General features: G+C 57.6%; 3 protein-coding genes across 9 annotated transcripts in view; all 3 read right to left on the bottom strand.

Moving 5' to 3' along the window:
• Positions 1-216: 216 nt before the first annotated feature.
• Positions 217-2,753, bottom strand: CRYBB2 (crystallin beta B2). Its single transcript, XM_063415823.1, has 5 exons — positions 2,700-2,753; positions 1,926-2,044; positions 1,098-1,230; positions 533-675; positions 217-424 (listed from the first exon to the last, which is right to left on the bottom strand). Exons 1-5 carry the CDS (start codon positions 2,751-2,753, stop codon positions 256-258), a joined length of 618 nt encoding a protein of 205 aa, XP_063271893.1. The 3' UTR covers positions 217-255.
• Positions 2,754-5,903: 3,150 nt separating this feature from the next.
• CRYBB3 (crystallin beta B3) lies at positions 5,904-8,505 on the bottom strand. Its single transcript, XM_063415824.1, has 5 exons — positions 8,416-8,505; positions 7,042-7,160; positions 6,832-6,964; positions 6,606-6,748; positions 5,904-6,138 (listed from the first exon to the last, which is right to left on the bottom strand). Exons 1-5 carry the CDS (start codon positions 8,488-8,490, stop codon positions 5,973-5,975), a joined length of 636 nt encoding a protein of 211 aa, XP_063271894.1. The 5' UTR covers positions 8,491-8,505; the 3' UTR covers positions 5,904-5,972.
• A 3,843-nt stretch (positions 8,506-12,348) lies between these two features.
• KIAA1671 (KIAA1671 ortholog) overlaps positions 12,349-15,708 on the bottom strand; it is a 64,634-nt gene continuing 61,274 nt past the window's right edge. For 4 of the 7 annotated variants that reach the window (XM_063416362.1, XM_063416366.1, XM_063416364.1 and 1 more), the window contains 3 exons: positions 15,373-15,506; positions 15,149-15,221; positions 12,349-14,737 (listed from right to left, as the gene is read on the bottom strand). In XM_063416362.1, the coding sequence (XP_063272432.1) occupies positions 14,711-14,737; positions 15,149-15,221; positions 15,373-15,506 (234 nt within the window). In that variant the 3' untranslated portion in view covers positions 12,349-14,710. Of the gene's footprint in view, positions 14,738-15,138; positions 15,222-15,372; positions 15,507-15,708 lie in introns of all 7 variants that reach the window. The other 3 variants (XM_063416363.1, XM_063416368.1, XM_063416365.1) reach the window with 1 other exon arrangement.

The raw sequence follows: 15,708 nt of genomic DNA, 5'->3' as shown, positions 1-15,708 counted from the left end.
TGGCACTGAGAGCACCGGGGGCGCGGCCGTGAGCCCCCTCCCCAGCCAGGAGCGCGGAGGGCAGGGCGGGCATCCCGACAGCGGGGTCCCGGAATGAAAAAGCAGAGCTGGGACTTTGAAACTCCAAGCTTTATTGAGTTGCTTCGGCAGCGCGTGGATCACACGGGGGGAGGCGGGAGGCGAGGCCGCGGGGGCACAGCGGCGGCCGGGGGAACGCTTGCTCCGCTCCCCGCGCCCCGGCACGGGCCGGGGGCTTTAGTTGGTGGGGTGGTAGGCACCGCGCTGGTGCCACTGCATGTCCCGGATGCGCCTGACCGACTGGATCTGGGGGTGCTGAGCGCCGAAGTCTGAGCTGTCCTTGTAGTCCCCCTTTTCAAACAGGTACTGGTAGCCCCGGTAGCCGGGGTACTGGTATCCCACCCACCTGCCGAGGCAAGCCGGGGGTCGGGGGTCACAAAACGCGCATCTCCCGGCAGAGCCCAGCCCCGCGGGGATGCTCCGGCACCGCCCGGGACCCACCCCCGGTACTCACGTGCCGCTCTGCACCCGCACGGAGGAGACCTTCTCCTGGTAGCCGTGTGCGTGGAAGCTGGGCACATCGTCGTCTATGATTTCGATCTTCTTGCCGGTGAAGCTGGGGTTTTCGTACAGCACGATCTTGTGCTCCTGGCTGTCCTGCAGCCGGGAGAGCAGAGACGGGGCTCAGCGGCTGCCGGCCCCGCGGGGCTGGGCAGGGGGGGCAGAGCCCGGGGCTGTGGGGAAAGCGAGGCCGGGGCCGGCACCTCGTGCCGCCGCTCCCACCGGTGCCGGGGGTGCTCCGCATCCCTCCGTGCGGCTCCGAGAGCCGCCGCCTGCGCGGGCACTGCCAGACTTACCAGCAGACGTCCTCCGCTCTGGGGTCACCTGCCACCGCCCCCGTCCCCGCGCCCCCTCCGACCCCCCCACGGCTCCCCGGGCCCCGAGGGCTGGGGCGAGGGTGCGCAGGAGGGGGTGCCCTTCGGCCCGCGGGGCTGGGGAGGGCGGGGGAAGGCTGGGGAAGACTTCTGGCTGCAGACCTTGGTCTGGCGGGTGGGTAGTGGCTGTCTGGGTGCTCTCACCACTTTGATGGGTCTCAGGGAAGTGATGCTGTCGCTTCTCCGGCTGTTGGTCCAGGAGTCCCAGCGGGGGTACTCCCCCTTCTCAAACACAAACTGCTCCCCTTTGCAGCTTGCCTGCTCGTAGCCCACCCAGCTGCAAGAGAGCAGGGACGCGCTTCAGAGGGGAGCAGGGGAGGGGGGATCGGCCCCTGGCACCGCCCCGGCGAGCGCCCGGGCTGAGCCCCGGCCGTGTGCCCCGCTCCCCGCCGGGAAGGGAGAAGTGCCAGAGGGGAGCTGCGGTGTCTCCGGCCAGCAATGGCACCCACTGGGGGTGTTCCGACGTGGTGGTCACACATCCGTGATCCCTGGGGACTCACGGGGTCCCCCAAATGTCCCAGCTGGGGTTGTGCTCCTACCAGGGCGCTCTGCAGCTGCTGAGAACCTTCCAGGGGCTTTTCAGGGGCTCTCCCTTGCCCGGAGCCCTTGGCTTGGAGAGCACACACAAGGCCCGCAGGTGGGGAGAGGGCACCAAGCGGGTCCCAGTCTCCACTGTCCCTGCACCCCAAGGGAAGGAAACCAAACCAGGGGTAACGCTGCGCTGTGCCCACTCCCACCCCTCTCCCTGCCGCTGAGTGGGGCTATCAGCTTGTGCAGGTGACAATGTCACCTGCTGTGTCCCCCTGCTCACCTGCTGGCAGCCCCTGGCACTCGCGGGGTGAGGTGGGCGAGCAGCTCAGCGGTGTTGGCCACACGAAATCCGGGGTGCGAGGCGGGTGTGGCAGCGGGGAGACCCCTCCTCCCCAACCCCCTCCCTCCCATCCTCCCCGGCCCCCAGCCCCCCTCACGTACGGTCCGGAGTGCACCAGGATGGAGCCCACTTTGTCCACGCCGGCTTCCTTCAGGTTGGGGCAGGCCCCGCTGAGCTCATGGCAGCGGCCCTGGAAGTTCTCCTGCTCGAAGATGGCAATCTGGAAGAGAGCAGGACCTCAGCCACCCCGCCCCTGCCGCCACTCCTGGGGGCGCACGCTGTCCCCGGCCACCGGGGCAGCACATCTGCAGCAGCCCGGACCTCTCACCCTCCCAAAACTGCGCTCCAGAGGCTTTTAAGGAGCCTGCAAGTGCAAGGCACCTCTGCCATCCCTCTGAGGATTCGGGTCTCACTCACGGGTGCTCACTGTCCCCGGTGCCCCTCCTGGCAGAGGGATGCCCACAGCTGGCGCCAAACAGCTGAGGGACTCGGGTTGCGGCTGGAGCACCGCAGCCACCAGAGGGACACGGCGACCCAGACACCCGGGGACAGTTCGGGGACAGCCCCGGGGCCGCCAGCCCAGCACAGATCTCAGGGGTCAGCGGGCAGTCGGGACAGATCTGCTGTGTCTGCAGCGGTGGTGGGAGATCAGCACTTGATCTGTTCCCAATTGCTCCACCGGAGGCTGCAGGATGCCAAAAATTTCCCATTTCCCATCCCCTTGTCCTGCTGCAAACAGCTCAGCAGCCGTGCTCGGCACCAGCTGGGGAGGGGAGCTCAGGGGCTCCCAGCAGAGTCTCTGGGTATGATTTGGGCACCCAGAGAGGCCGAGGGTGCCCTGGCCCCCCTGCAGGGCCGGGCAGTCTCCCACTGACCTTGGAGCTGGCTTGCTGCTGCTTGGAGGCTGGCATTTGGTGCTCGGAAGCCATCATCAGCTGGGTTGGCTGCTGCCTCGGGAGGGAAACTCAGCGCGTTAAAATCTGCCCCTGAGGACACACAGGGGACCTGCTCAGAGCCCCGTGTCCGTGCCCTGTGTCCGTGCCCCCTCTGTACCCTGCAGTTTGCCCTGGGGAGAGGCTGTTGGGACCAGGGCTTGCAGCAGGATGAGCTCAGGCTGGGGTTGCCAGGGACAAACTCTGCTGAGGGCTGCCCAGCACCCCAAACCTGCCCAGGCTCAGAGCACAGGCAATAGTCCTTGGGACCTGCCTGGGGTCCCCAGCACAGGGATCTGTGAGCCCAGGGAATTCCTAAATTGTTCCCAGTGGAGCCCAGGCCCTGTGATTGAGGATTTCTTGCTGTCCTTGTCCAGCAAGCAACATCTGAGCATCCCAGTCCCGCTCGGGTGCTTGAAGGGGTGATGGAGAGAAGCCTCGGCAGCCCCAGCCCCGAGGAGCCCGTGCTGAGCCCTCCCGACCCGGCCTGGCACCGCCACGCCTTGGAAGGAGCCCCATCCTCAAGCCCAGAGGGACCCTCAGTATCTGAGCAGCTCCAAAAGAGGTGAAAACTCATTCCTGACAAAAAGAAAGGGAGCCGTGGCCCGGTGGTGATCTCCTGCTCTGGGCTGCGGGGACGGGGCTGTCCCGGCTCAGCGCTGCGTACCCGCACCCCGCTGGCACCGGGAAGGGACCGCGGCCCCGGGGGTCGGGAGGAGGCAAAGGACAGGACGATAAATAGCAAAGTCTTACCAGTTATACCAGTACCCGCTTGAGCCAGTGACGGGCTGGGACCGGGAGGTGGAATTTATACCGAGCTGCAGCAGAGAGGTGCCAAAACTATTTACAAAATAGTTAAAGCCTGATTCAAAGCGAGAATGCTGGATTAAACCCCAATGAAAACCAGGGTCAGCTGATCCGCCGCAGCCTTTGTCTGCCCCAGCACCAAGCCCGAGTTATTTCATTACCTGTCACATTCGAGTCACCCGCTTTGTCGGGTTGGTGGCGAGGAGATTTGGAGTTTGCAAGCATCAGCCGAACGCGTGCCAAGAGCCGGGGCGGCCCTGGCCAACAAAGCCCCGCCAGCCCCGCTTCAGGCGTTTCGGGGCCAGAGACGTGATCCCCCCGGCAGCCGCCGCCGGGGCTGCTGAGCTCGGCTCTTTCCAAGCGCGATAAAACGCCCCAAAGCGCGTCTGGCTCTGCCCATCCGCAGCCCGGCCGTGCCAGCGCCGGGGGCACCGCCGGAGCCCCTTCCCCACACGGGCCGGGGCTTCGGGGATGGGCAGGGGCCGGGGCCGGGCTGGGGGCAGCTGCAGCAGGGCAGGACCCGGGTGTGAGCAGGGGGCACTCAGGTGTTGGGTGTTGGGCTCCTCCCGCCTTTCCCCCACCCTTTTAGGGTCCCTGAGAAGCACCACAGCCCCGTGGGGAAGTGGGGACAGCAGCACAGGGGCCCCTCTGTGACACCAGGACACAGCTGAGGCCACGAGGGGCTCAGCCTGGAACACGTCCCCGTGGCTGGGATGTGCCTGGGTGGGCAGCACAGCCCGGGCTGAGCCGGGGCAGCAGAGCAGACCCTGTGCTGGCACTGTCCCAGCAGCTGAGGCAGGAGGCTGCACAGGGCTGGGGGCTGCTGGGGGCTCCAGCAAAGGAGGATTCACAGAGGGGGGACACTGCCAGACTCCCTGGGTGCTGTGCAGCACCCACAGACCCCTTTGCCCCACAGAGGAGCTGCCCTGTCACCTCAGTAAGTGTCACCCAGCATGAGCAGACCCCAGACCTGCTCCTTCCTGCACACAGCACCTCCCGAGGGTCCCACAGTGGGTGATGGGCTGCAGCCCCCCCAGGGTCACCTCTGCCCCATCTCCTACCCCAGGATGGCTGCACACAGGGTCACCCACAGGGTGCTGTCACCAGAGCCTCCCCTGGTAGTGTAGCGTAGGGTCAGTCCCTGGGGTCTGTAGCTGTCACAGCTCTGGTGATGAAGTTTCCAGGGCCAGAGGGGCCGAGGTGACCATGCAGCTCTGCAAGGAACCCACCAGGCCATGGTCAGGCCAGAGTGTGATCAAGAGCTTCCAGAATTCCCAGCCCTGGAGTGCTCCTTTCTTGCCTGTGTCTGCTGCTGCAGCCCCACAGACGGACCCAGCATTGCCCTCCCCATCCCCTGGGCTAATCCATTCGAGCTCTGCACCCTCATGGGCCTGTCCAAAGTCCCACAGCAGGACCCTGCAGCCACGTCCCGTCCCCTCAGCACCTCAGCAAGGGGCTGCCACATGCTCAGCGTGGCTCCTGTGATTCCCTCCCTTGGCTCTGCTGGGTTTAGCTCATGCCAGCCCCGGGCAGTGGCGGTGCTGCAGCCCCCCGGCCGTGGCAGCCCCATGGACTGTTCTGGAAGCAGCTTTTGCCACTCGGGGCTGGGCACTCACCTTTCACAGCTGCCAATCCTCCCCCCACAAAGGGAAAAGCTCCAGAGGGGCTGCTCAGGGACCTTCACAAAGCCCTCGGGTGGACTCAAGCCCATCTCCCATCTCTGCCCCAGCCCAGGGTGTCCCCAATCGTGTCCATGGTGGGGAAGGGCAGTGCCAGGGCAGCTCCGTGCTCCACCAGCACCCCGTGGCACGCCTGAACCCCCATCTCCTCCCCTAGAACAGCCCCCCCATGTCAGAGCTCACCCCCAGGACAAACCACCCCAGGACTGTGGGAAACTTCCTTGGGGACAGGCTGGAGACCCTGCAGGAGGCTGCGGTTGGGCGCAGCCATCCCGCCACGGGATGAGCCCTGCTGGGAGTGCACAGGGCCTGGCACGACGCAGGGATGGGGGATGGCTGCTCCACACATCCCCCCCGGCCCCCTCCCTGCCCTGGGACTGGCCACCAGCCCTGGGAGCGGGCAGCAGATGCTGTGGAAAGGGACAGAGGTGCTGGAAAAACCCTGACGCGGCAGCACCGGGGGTTATTTTTGGAAAGCTGCCTCCTTTATGTAACACTGCAAACACTGGCACTTCCCCCTCTGCCCCGTGCTTGGGGTGCTTGGCACGGCCATGCCCCCCTCCCCTCCCCATCCCCCTGCCCCCCTCCCAGACCTCCCCCAGCCCAGGACCAGGCAGGCCCCGGCAGCCTCCAGCTCAGAGCTTTATTGAGGTTTTTGCACAAAAAAACACCACGGTCACGGCATCAGCCGGGGGACCCCACAGGCGGCCCTGGCGGGGGCTGGGGTCCCTCAGCTGTTCTCGAAGCAGCCCCGCTGGTGCCACTGCTGGTCCCGCACGCGGCGCACGGACTGGATCAGCGGCTGGTTGGCGTCCCACTCGTTCCAGTGCCGGTACTCGCCCTTCTCGAAGACGTGCTGGCGGCCCCGGTACCCGGGGTACTCGTAGCCCACCCATCTGTGGGGACAGAGGCGGTGCTCAGCAGTCACAGCCCCCGGGGCAGGGGCAGTGTCCCCGTCCCCACCCCAGTCTGTGCCTGTCACAGCCAGGTGATGCTGTCAGCAAGTGTCACCAAGTGTCACTTGCACAGGCTGCAGCTGCAGCGTCCAGGTGGGAAAGGCCGTGTGCCAGGAGGGGATGGAGAGGCCACGGAGGAGGAGCCACAGCTCCATTGCTGGGGTGTGGGTCAGGGCAAGGAGCCACCATCCAGCCCCAGGGACGCTGCCATGGTCCCTGTTACTCCCTGTGAGCCAGGGAAAAGGTGGCAGCACAGAGGGAACAAGGGACATGATGGGCAGCACCATGGGAGCAGCTGCCCTGCTGCAGTGGCTGTGCCAGGTGCCCCTGCCACCACCCTGGGGGGGACCAGCCAGAGCGCCACGGACAGGAACCTGCTGGGGTGTCCCCTGTGTCCCCATCCTTACGTTCCGTTCAGGGCCTTGACGCTGGCCACACGGTCCTGGAAGCCGTGGGCCCAGAGGCTGGGCACGTCATCATCCACGATCTCCATCTTGCGCCCGCTGTAGCCCGCGTTCTCAAACAGGTGGATCTTGTGGTCGGCGCTGTCCTGGGGGAAAGGGCGGCTCAGGAGCTGCCCCCCGGCCCCTGCGGGCCCCGGGGCTGTGGCCACCCCAGCAGAGCCCTACTCACAATCTGGATGGGCCGGATGGACATCAGGCTGTCGCTGCTGTGGCTGTTGGACCAGGAGTCCCAGCGGGGGTAGTCGCCCTTCTCCAGCACGAACTGCTCCCCGGCGTAGCCCTGGCGCTCGAAGCCCAGCCACCTGCAGGAGCCCAGCGTCAGGGGATGCTCTCCCTGCCTCCCCCTGGGGCTGCTCCATCTCCCCCACCCCAGACTTACGGGCCAGACTCCACCTGGATGGAGCCCACCTTCTCCATCTCCTTCTCGGTGATGTTGGGGAGCTCCTCTGTCAGCTCACACCTTTTCCCCTGGAAATTCTCCAGCTCGTAGATCGTGATCTAAGGTGGGGAGAGGCTGTCAGACACCACAGCAGGGGAACACTCCAGGAAATGGGGGCAGGAATGGATCCAAGGGCTCTGGCTGTGTCCCTCCATCCCGGCCATCCTGTGCTGATGTCACTCCTCGCCTGGCAGAGCTGGGTCCTGCCACTGCCTCTGCCCTGACAGAGCTCTGGACCAAGGGTGTTTGTCTGGTAAAGCACAAGCTGGAATTTTGTCCGTGACAGGCTGAAAACCAGCTCAAACACAGCACTGGAAACATGGAAGGTTTGGGCTGAGAGAATTCCTGAGCCATGGGCTGCCTCTCCTACCCCAGGCTGGTTATTGCCCATCCTTTCCTTAGCACTGCTCCAGATCCAACCATCCCCTTGACCTGGCCTGGCACAAGCTTTTTATTCAGTGTTTCCTTCTAAGCCCTGATAGGTGCAGAGACCCCAGTGCCTCCCCAGAGACCCCAGAGACCCCAGCAGGCTGCCCTGCTTTCAGCAGAGCCTCGAGGCTGAGCTGCAGGATGGGTTGGAGCCAGCCCCAGCAGCCAGAGCACAGCACAGAGCAGGGCCCAGGGTGCCCAGCACCATTCAGGGACCAGGAGGGTCAGTGGGGTGACCAGGCACCCCCTGGCACTGTCCCAAAGGGGTCCCAGCTGCAACACCTGAGCCTAGGACAAGGGCAGAGCCTCCTGCACACACCACATAGTGGGGGAGAGAGGTGACACCCAGGTTCCTGAGGAGCCTCTGTGCACCCCAAAGCAATAAACAGCCCCAGCTCCTGGCCCTCCTCTCTCCCACCTCCAGCCTTCCCTGTCCAGGAGCAGCTTTGTGGGAAGCTCTGCACCCACCTCATCCTCTCCAGCTGATTTCAACCAACCTACGAGCTGAATCCAAACCTACAAACACACCTGGGGAGTCTCAGTGCCTGGCCCCACGGCCGATCCCACTGTGCTGGGATGCATCAACTCCTGGATTAAATCCCTGGGCAGCTGCACACCAGCCTGGCCAGCCAATGTCCTTGGCAGCCAGGGAGCAGCGTCCCTCCTGCCAGGCAGCAGCAGATCCCAGCCCCAGCTGCTTCCCAGCCTGCAGCCCCCCTGGGGCCACCACCCACTGCTGCCGTGGGAGAGCTGGAGGCCACTCCTGGCCCCAGCACCACCTGCAGTGCTGGCACTGGTTCCAGCCTGGGGCTGCATCCCACGGCTCCACCCAGCATCCATCTGTCCCCAGTATAGCCCAGTATACCCCAGTATAGCCCAGTATACCTTGTAGTTGCCAGCTCGCTCGCCAGCACCCTCCCCAGTCGCCATCTGCTCGGGGGGACTTTGCTGCTCGGTCATTGTGCCTGGAAAACCCAAATTGCAGGAGGTTAAGGCAGGAGGCACCGGGATCTACAGCCGGTAATGGAACACAAAGGATGAAGCTGGCACGGGAACAGGCAGCACGGGTTAGCACAGACCCCGAGGCAGCAGCTGTAAATCCCCAGGGATGTCCGGGCTAGGAGCAAGCTCTGTTATCCATCCTCCTCTCCCTCCTGCACACGGTCCCCAATTCCTCACCCAGGCACCCGCAGGACTGAACTGAGCCACGTCCCAAGGGACACGGAGCCCTCTGCCCAGCTCGCCCAGTCGTCACTGAACTCCCATCTCACAGCCCAGGCTTTGCTCCCAGCAGGAATTTGTCAGCTTCCAGCTGCTGACATCTTTCCCCACAACATAAACCTGACACCTCTCCCTCGCTCCAGCATCCCGGGGGACACCAAATCCGGCAGCTGGAGGTGCTGGCGCCGCCTTGGCCGGGGGGACGGTGGTGAGAGCCCCCTCCTCACTCTCCAGGAACATCCACAAAACTCCACTCAGACATTGGAACGCGCCTTCCCCGGCCACGCCACCCCAGCAAGGGGCTCAGGAGACAAATAAAAGCGTTTGATCAACGTCCTGGATCAAACTCTGCAGCTTCACTTCTCGCCAAACCCTTCCCTGGGGGACACCTGAGCTCAGACACACCAGTTCTTTGTGGGGCCCCTGGCAGTCCCAGCGCTACCTGTCCGTGTGGTTCCGCTGTGCCGGGCGGCGCGGGCGGCCCCGCTATTTATGGGTTGCTTCTGACCAGAGCAGCAGAATTCCCCGAGCGCTGATGCAGCAGCTGCGTCCACGGAATTCCATCCATGAGATTTCGTCTCAATAGCGCGGGCGCGCAGCGAGCTATGGAAACGTCACTCGGATTTCTCCCGGCCGTCCCTCGGACACGGGCCGCTCGATTTACAGAAGATTAACGTCGAAATTCACATCAGCACGTTCACGCTGCTTCTTGCCAGGTTCTCTGGAAAGCTCTGCCATCAGCAGTTCGCGGGAGGGTTGAGCCTGGAAACCGAGCCCAGCGTGAAGCAGAAACCAGGAGAAATCTCCCCGTTTGTGCGGGCTCCAGCGCGAGGTGCGACGCAGGGCCGGGGTTGGCTCCGGGAAGCTGGAGCAGCTCAGGATTTCCAGATTGGTGTTCTTGCTTTAACTTTGGCCCCATGCAGGTTCTCTCCATTGAGTCCCTTTTCTTTCTCTGCCCCCAGCCTGGCTCCCTCCCCGGCATTTCCCAGGAACACATCCCGGGGTGTGTGACGAGTGATTTCTGGAGCCTGGCACAAGGGTTTGTCCATCTTCACAGGCACTGGATGATGTAAGGGGGAACACAGCCCTTCCACACCAGGCACCAAACTGGGGCCATTTCACTCTGCTGGTAGCAGCCCTGCCTCCCTCTTCGCCTTTGAGAGTCCCTTCAGGCCAAACCACCCTGATTCCTCAGGGAACATTTTATTCTGCTGCACATATCCCCATTTACTACAGCCCCTGCAGGTTTTTCTACCTGCTCTGAGTGTGGCTTATCTTGAAACCAAGAAATACCCATGAAACCTTTCCTGAAAGTGCCAGGGAAGTGAATCCCCTGGACAATCTGAAGGGGAGAGGGATGGAAATGTCTCCTGTTATAATGAGTGTTAGAATGGGGCCCTTCAGCCCCATCCCACCCCTGGCCTTGCTGGGTGATGCTCCAGGCCTGGTGTGACAGGGATGACTCAGGAGGTGTCTCCAAGGGGCTCTTCCTCCCTCTGCCCATCCTGTGGCTCCTGATGAAGATTTGCTGCCCCCATCAGAGCTGCCCCTCAAGGTGCCACAGCTCCAACGGGCACAGACTGAGGAGGAATGGATTCATTTCTGTCTTACCAAACACAGCGTCATCTGTCCTCAATAAATTAGAAACACAGATTTTTCTCATGCCAGTCCCTTCCTTCCCAGCATTCTCATTCACTGAGCTCTGCCACGGCTGCAGGGCCCTGGATGTGCCTGTCCCAGCTCTCCATACTGACAAGGCAATTCCAAGAACATGACAGAAGGGGCACTGGATTTCCTTGATGCCTCTCCCAAACAGACCTCAATTTCCTCTCGCTGTCAGCCTCTTAAATCCCTTTGAAAAATGACTGTTAAAAATAGGTATTTTTTTCTTCATACCTGGCAAAGCTAAACTGGAACTGTAATGGTACAGAACAAAATACAGCAGCCAGAATATCTTTATTCCCTAGGAAACTGTGTAATACAAAATATAGGATTTCTACCACACAATATGTTTCTTGTGACCCAGATTAACAGATTCTATATGGCCACATGAGCTATACAAAAGCCTAATCTCCCCAAGAGTTCCTTCAAAATCAGATTTGATACCATTATGTTTAATATGGAATGAGAAAAACCCATAAGCCACCAGACCTCGGCTCTCCTCCTCTGCCAATCCCACCAGAAGAACCAGAAGATTGTATTTTTGAGTATTTCAGATTGTATTTTTTGCAATATATTTATACTTGAGTGAACAGGACAGCCATGGAACAGAGCTCACCACCAGCTCAGGAAGGATTCCCACCCTCCATCCTCTCCACTCCCAGGGTGAGCAGAACCAGGCCTGGACTCAGCAGCCCCTGCCAGAACATCCCAAATCCCATTACAGCTCCATGGAAGTGGTTTCACAGACTCACAGGATGCTTTGGGTTGGAAGGGCCTTAAAGCTCACCTCATTCTACCTCTCTGCTCCCCCAACCTTCCACTAGACCAGGTTGCCCCAAACCCTGTCCAACCTGGCCCCAAAAGCCTTCACCTCCTAAAAGGCCATCTTTAAAAGGAATTAAAGCAAATACCTGTTTTTCCTTCTCAGCTCTGGGCTGAAGGGATGGATCCAACACACTCCTCACTTGGCTGCAGCTGCTCTTGCAGCAGTGTCCTTCAGGGAGCTGCAGACAGGGACTCAGGGTGACAGGGATGGTGACACCTCTGCATTTCACTGGAATAATTTGTTTTACCCCCAGAGCTGGCTCGGGGACAGCAGTGACAGCGCTGGGAACTTGCCCCAGAGGTTCTGTACCTGCACACACCTCGTGAGGCAGCACCCCAGAACTGCCCACCTCCCCCTGAAACGCTGTCCCTGCAGGAACCAGGGATGGGCTGTTCCAAACCTTTTACAGGTCACATTTCATATTCCCAAACCCGCCCCACGTGCATTTCAGTTTGCAAATAACTTGTTTGCAAACAAGGAACAGGGTGAAACAAACTTCTGTGGGAGTGAAAATGTGTGTGAAGGGTAAGTCCTATGGAAAGACTTGGAATGTCAAAGTTGGAGAACCAAACATTGCTTTTTCTCTGCAGGAAGTGATAGGCCGTGGTCAATGAGGACCAAATTGAAGATTCAGATGTTAAAAAGGTGAATTTGCTAACAGAAAAATAAAAAGGAAGAAATCCACAACTGGGAATTCCAATAAAAAGCAATGGAGCAGCCGTGCAAGTCCCTGACAGGGACCTGGAGCAGGGATCGTGAGAGGAGGGCAGTCAGAAAGTTCCTGAATTCCACAAAACACAACATCCCACCTTTAAAAGCCAATATTGGTGTGGCTTTTTAAGCAAGGAGAAACAGCTCAGGAGCTGTGAGGGGAGAGACACAGGAACTGCCAGGGCCTCCATCACCTTCAGCATCAATTTTTGGACAAGAGCTGAACCTGGGTCCAAGAGTGAAGGAAGCAGCACATCTGAAGGAACCTTAGAGCTCACTTCCATCTCCAACAAACAGCAGGAAAAAGCACATGGTAACAAAAGTGAAAGGATAAAAAATTCCAAGAAGCATTATTTGGAATTAAAATAGAATTATATAAAGTGTATTACAGTCTATCATTTAAGAAGTAATAACATATTTATATATCTTTTATTACAGAGCGATAACCCGAAGAGAAGGAAGTCGATATTTAATCCATGTACAATATAAAGAAATAACAGAGCAGAAAAAACTTTCCCATTCAACAACATTCTAAAGATGCTCTTTAATTAGACATTTAAGCATTAAACATTTCTCAGTAGTAGGTTAAACTACTCAATACAGTAATTTCAGTGCATTGTCCAAGCAGATGTGGAAATGCAAACACATTCAAGGGCTTTGTGGAAACCTCGTGTCAATCCCCTCAGTTTCCTCAACACAAACAGTCACAGAATTTCTGGCCTAGAGCAAGAACCAGTAAATCCTCCAACTGCTGGGAACGCAGCACTGTCACCTGTGGAAGTGGAAAACCCAGCCTGTGTGAATGTTTCTGTGAGCAGGGGCTTGCCTGATTTCTGGATATGGGAGGCCCCACTTGGTGTGAGCAGGGACAGCCACCATCATCCTCCTCACCTGCACGAGCTGCTCAGGCTGGCCCAGGGGAGAGACACCCTTGGGTGCTGCCACAGGAATACACCCCAAAAAACAAGCCAAGAGTCACCTTTTCCACCATCATCTAAAGGACAGGGAGGGGAATGTGTGCAAGGTTTTAAGAGGAGCTGGTTAATGGTGGTGGCTGCACTGACACGGCCCATCCCCAAATTCCTGGGGAATCCTGGGGAGCACAGCTCCGTGGGGAGCAGAGGGGCTGCCAAACTGACAGTGGCATCAGCTCCCATGAGAAACAGGCCAAAGCAACGGGGAGAAGACTTTTACATCAGACAGACGTCTCCATCTCATCCCCAGGGAGCACAGGGAGCTGCCACCGGAATAAAATCCGGGAGTGAGAGATGTGCAGATGGGACTCGTCTGCTGCCATCCTGCTGCTATTTCCTGCAGACTGGGAGTGCAAATCTCCCCCTGTGACTCCTCCATGAGGTGAATTGGCACATGGTTTTGGCAGCTCCAAGCCTGACAGACAGCGGCCCGGGCAGGCCCCATGGGAGCCGCGCTCCCCAAACGCTGATTGGGAAAAAGGACAAAAAAAAAGGAGCTGAAGTGCTGGTGCTTTGTGGTTGGGATGCAGAGGAGCCCCTCAGCAGGACGTGGGGAGTGCAGCCCAAGGGGCTTTGCCAGGTGAGGAGAGCTCTGCACTCTCCTTTTCCCTCTTCCTGGAATCACCTCCCTCCCTGGGCTACGCTTTCAAAGGTTACTGGAAGAGCACTTATCTGGGGCAAGAATCGAGTCTGTCTTCCATGGCCGTGGTGGTTTCAGAATGAGTGTCCAGAGACAGGGAATATCTGAGAATTAGGGATACCCAAACACCCGTGTGGTCCAGGAGAGCTCTGCTCTGCTATCAGCACATCTTGCCAAAGGAAAGACAGGAAATCGTCTGAGAAACTGAAGATCACATTTAGGTTATCCCACAAAATCAGCATAAAAATAAAAACTTAAACCTGGTATTTACAGATTAACAAATAAAAATATGAAGTGGGACTATCTGAACTGCTATTAAAGTGACATTCAACAATTAACTGGAACCCTGATATGAGTGTAACATCCTCCCTCTTCCCTTCCTTTTTTTTTTTATAAAAACAGTATTTACATATTTTTACTTTTTTTTTTTTAAGAGAACTGATTGACATTATTGCTTGATCCTTTTTAGGAAAGACATTCCAATGAAGCAATTATTCCACATGCTGACAAAACACAGAATATACCACTTCAAGAGTGACAAAAGTTAACATTTTGTTCATCTAAAAATTATCTCCATCTGCCAGGTCAGCAGATCACATGTAAATACAGCCAATCAAAAATACATTTTACAAAAAATAATCAAGTTTCCTTTTTCAATATGGCAGTAAACATGATTTGTTCTTCCACTCTCACCTTCCACGAATTTCATTCTAAATAGGAGCTTACTATTTGTTCACAAAAAAAAAAAAAAAAAAAGAAAAAAACAGAAATATTTGATTAAAATTATTATTTTCATAAACAAACACAAAGCCCAGCTGGACACATCTCCCAGAGGTGAACACCTACAGAGTCTGTTCCACAGCGAGGGGAGTTCCCTGGATCACAGCACTCCCAAATCTCTCTGTTTTCCAAGACTTTCTGAAGTGCTAACCGTGAGCCAGGGGGGTTCTCCTGGCAGGCAGGTCTCAAGTGCCACTGTCCCCCCGAGCTGACAGACACAGCTTTGTATTTGACTATGAACTGAAGCAGCTTTTCTCCACAAAACAGGAAGGCACCATGCACAGAGCAGTTGAGGCAGGAAGCAAACAGCAGCAACATGACATGGGGGTTTAGGTTCAGATGAGTTAAGGCTTCTGTTAAACTTCTTTATCTTCTCCTAGTTAGAATCACTGTCTGGAAAGGAAAACAGAAGGAAGGGTGAGATATAGTCAGGCAGCTGGAACAGGAACCCCTTAAAATGTGTTTTTTGTTGTAGTGCTACCTTGGTCTTGTCTATTTAATGCAGTAAATACTTAAGAACCGCCCAGAATTGTGGTGAAACCATACAAAGTTTTCAAACTTTGGGAAATCCCAGCCCCAACAGAGTGAGGGTCATGAAAATGAAATTATGTGCAGAGAATCAGTGGGACTGTGACAGGGAGTGGAGGGGCACTGTCCTGCCTGGCCCCAGTGCCTGACACCCCTGGTGCACAGGGCAGGGTAAGGCCACAGTGGTGACACCAACACATCAAAGGAAATGTGAGTTTGTCACTGCACACCTGCACTCAGCAAAGCCCCCCTTCCTACCCAAGTACCTTTTCAAACCTGATTCTCATAATGGCTCTGTCTCTTCTTTGATTTCAGCTCCTTCAACCACTGAGGAGACTTTTCTTCTGACCTAAGATATATTAAAAAAAATACTCTTTATTCCTTCATTATAAAAACTCCTGACAGAAACAACAAAAAGAACAAATGTACAGCTTGTTGCATGACTTTTTCCTTGCACCAAGAAGAGCACTAGCCTTTTCCTGACGCTGGGATTCTCTCACCTGTCCTCCTTTTCCACACTGGAGGGCAGCACTCTGCTGCCGGGAGTGCCGAGCTGTGCTTTGGGGGATTTGAAGAGCTGAGCAGAGCCGGTGTCACCAGTGCTCTCAGATTCTTGTCTTTTCCGCAGTTGGGCCTAAATATGAAAATAAAGAAAGGGGTCCTTTTAAGCCAGCATCCAGGCTTTTTTTTTTTAATTATTTTTGGAAGGCAGAAAGGATCACTCCAGATTTATAAAAACAAAAAAAAAAAATCCCTGAAATGAGTGAGGGAATTCCTTATAAAGCACCTGCAGCTACTGAACTGGTTTATCTCCCACCTCCTGGGCTCTGCCTGAG

Source organism: Prinia subflava, chromosome 19 (genome assembly GCF_021018805.1).
Source record: "Prinia subflava isolate CZ2003 ecotype Zambia chromosome 19, Cam_Psub_1.2, whole genome shotgun sequence".
In the NCBI taxonomy this organism is placed as follows: domain Eukaryota; kingdom Metazoa; phylum Chordata; class Aves; order Passeriformes; family Cisticolidae; genus Prinia; species Prinia subflava.
This window is presented reverse-complemented; position numbering and strand designations above follow the sequence as displayed.

What these genes read in the sequence shown, in the direction of transcription:
- CRYBB3 (XM_063415824.1), bottom strand. Translation starts at nt 8,490, where the DNA reads ATGACCGAGCAGCAAAGTCCCCCCGAGCAGATGGCGACTGGGGAGGGT. An exon ending in CCATCCGGCCCATCCAGATT is followed by an intron (nt 6,749 to 6,831) that starts GTGAGTAGGGCT and finishes CCTTTCCCCCAG; the next exon opens with GACAGCGCCGACCACAAGAT. An exon ending in GTCAAGGCCCTGAACGGAAC is followed by an intron (nt 6,139 to 6,605) that starts GTAAGGATGGGG and finishes CTGTCCCCACAG; the next exon opens with ATGGGTGGGCTACGAGTACC.
- CRYBB2 (XM_063415823.1), bottom strand. Translation starts at nt 2,753, where the DNA reads ATGGCTTCCGAGCACCAAATGCCAGCCTCCAAGCAGCAGCAAGCCAGC. An exon ending in AGCAGCAAGCCAGCTCCAAG is followed by an intron (nt 2,045 to 2,699) that starts GTCAGTGGGAGA and finishes GCTCTCTTCCAG; the next exon opens with ATTGCCATCTTCGAGCAGGA. An exon ending in GTGCGGGTGCAGAGCGGCAC is followed by an intron (nt 425 to 532) that starts GTGAGTACCGGG and finishes TTGCCTCGGCAG; the next exon opens with GTGGGTGGGATACCAGTACC.